Consider the following 1,820-nt stretch of genomic DNA (forward strand, 5'->3'; position numbering starts at 1 on the left):
CAAATTTTTGTATACTACTTCTCCACCGACGCAGCACCACAGTTTCTTTAGAAACTACCCCGATCATAAAAAAGTGACTGTCATTATACTACTATCAAGTTAGACAGTGAAGTAATTTAGGTAAAACGAAGGGACATTTTTTTGCATTAAGTCCTTATTCGACATAGACAACATGAACGAAACGTTGGTATGACTATTTCTCAGATCATTTAACAATTCCTCAACTGGTCAGTTCCGTGAAAAATTATACACTATTCCAGACACAAACGCTCGTATTTATGTACCCTATCCTAAGGTAAACTGCTTGAAAACCATACCCTTCACAGCGGCACATACCTACATATCTCGTATATGGCAGTACCCCTCCCTCCCCCCTCCCAGGGGGCTTATGGCCCTGTTATGACGAACATATTCGACAACATCAACGGTGACAACCCGAATTTTTCATCGGAGGTAACAAATTGAACAAGCGCCAGGAAAGATGCAGTCAAAATGCCGCCAACAAGGACATTGGCACGATATTTAAACTTCAGTTACAGAGAAGAAGTCAAAAGGGTCAAGTCTTTGCACAACAACAACAACAAACGCTGCAACGTGAAATTTCAGTTGCAATGTCAGCAATGGACCATTAGGTCTTCTGCTTTGTTTCACAGTCGAGCTCTGTGACGGGTGGCGAGATTGACTTTTCGAGAATAAACCCTAACCCTAACGAGAATTTTTGAATTTCGCTGCCACGTCCCCGAGTCCCCACGTCCCCTGTCCCCGTCCCACTTTTCGACACAGCCGAAAGTTGATAGCGCGCCTGTTTTTATTTTTCTTTCAATCTTCTTTATTTTTTTTTTTCCAGTTTTCCTACTGATGCGTAATTCTTGACGCAATAAAGCCTTTTATAGTCTATCGAAGTGTCCAAATATTAAACAATTATTGGATGAGGTTGAGCATGATATCATGAATTATCAAAACCGAGGTCTGTGTTATCTGCCGAAGCCGAAGGCTGAGGCAGATAACACAGACACAAGGTTTTGATAATTCATGATGTCATGCGAAAACCGAATTCAATAATTGTTTTATTACACATTTTTCACATAATTCATCCTCAGAAACAGAAGCGTTCAGCCATTTTGTTTCTGAGGAGAACACTCCAAGGGGCTTAGTAACCAGGCAGACGTTGAACTTGACATGATAATTGTAATATCTGCAGCAGATATTACATTTATCATGTCAAGTTCACAAGCTATTGTGAATTGATTGAATGCTCTCGACCAATCAGATTTTTCATAGTGAGTCTGATGTATAATAATAAACATTATCTCGGAGAATTCAACTGTAGCCTCCCGAACCTGGGGCTCGACTTGTCCTCTTACAAAGAACCCTTCCTCAACAATGTTCCCTTCTGGCCTTCTTTCCTACCACCTGGGTATTCCGTGCAAAACCCGCAGGTCACCCAACCGAAAGGAGCATGACCATATGATATTGGTCAGTGGCTGTCTGTGGATGTGAGGCAAGCTTCATGTAAGGGTATGATATGGAGACCTGCTAACTCCATCCAGACGCCATCATGCCCGACAGATCAAGAGAGATCACAAGCGAACGAAGCGATAGGAAGCGGATCAGTTCAGCTGTTGTGGTTTCCAAAAGCTTCCAAAAGGTTCGAGAGAAGCGGTAAGAACACGAATTTTTTTTTCTTTTACGAGAGTAGAGACTGCCATGCACCCCGCCAATCAGGCCACAATTTCAGCTTGAGTCCGATATTTTAATAATGGTCGCAACAAGTAAATCCTACTATCAAAGTCGTGAGCAGATGCAAAAACCTAACCTTT

At 42.0% G+C, this 1,820-nt stretch overlaps 1 protein-coding gene across 1 annotated transcript in view; it reads left to right on the forward strand.

Moving 5' to 3' along the window:
- Positions 1 to 1,504: 1,504 nt before the first annotated feature.
- Positions 1,505 to 1,820, forward strand: part of LOC138003280 (bcl-2-associated transcription factor 1-like) — an 11,492-nt gene continuing 11,176 nt past the window's right edge. Inside the window, exon 1 of the mRNA XM_068849236.1 lies at positions 1,505 to 1,662. Within this exon, the coding sequence (XP_068705337.1) occupies positions 1,559 to 1,662 (104 nt within the window). The 5' untranslated portion in view covers positions 1,505 to 1,558. The remainder of the gene's footprint in view (positions 1,663 to 1,820) is intronic.

The sequence above is a fragment of the Montipora foliosa genome, chromosome 5 (genome assembly GCF_036669935.1).
Source record: "Montipora foliosa isolate CH-2021 chromosome 5, ASM3666993v2, whole genome shotgun sequence".
NCBI classification, from domain to species: domain Eukaryota; kingdom Metazoa; phylum Cnidaria; class Anthozoa; order Scleractinia; family Acroporidae; genus Montipora; species Montipora foliosa.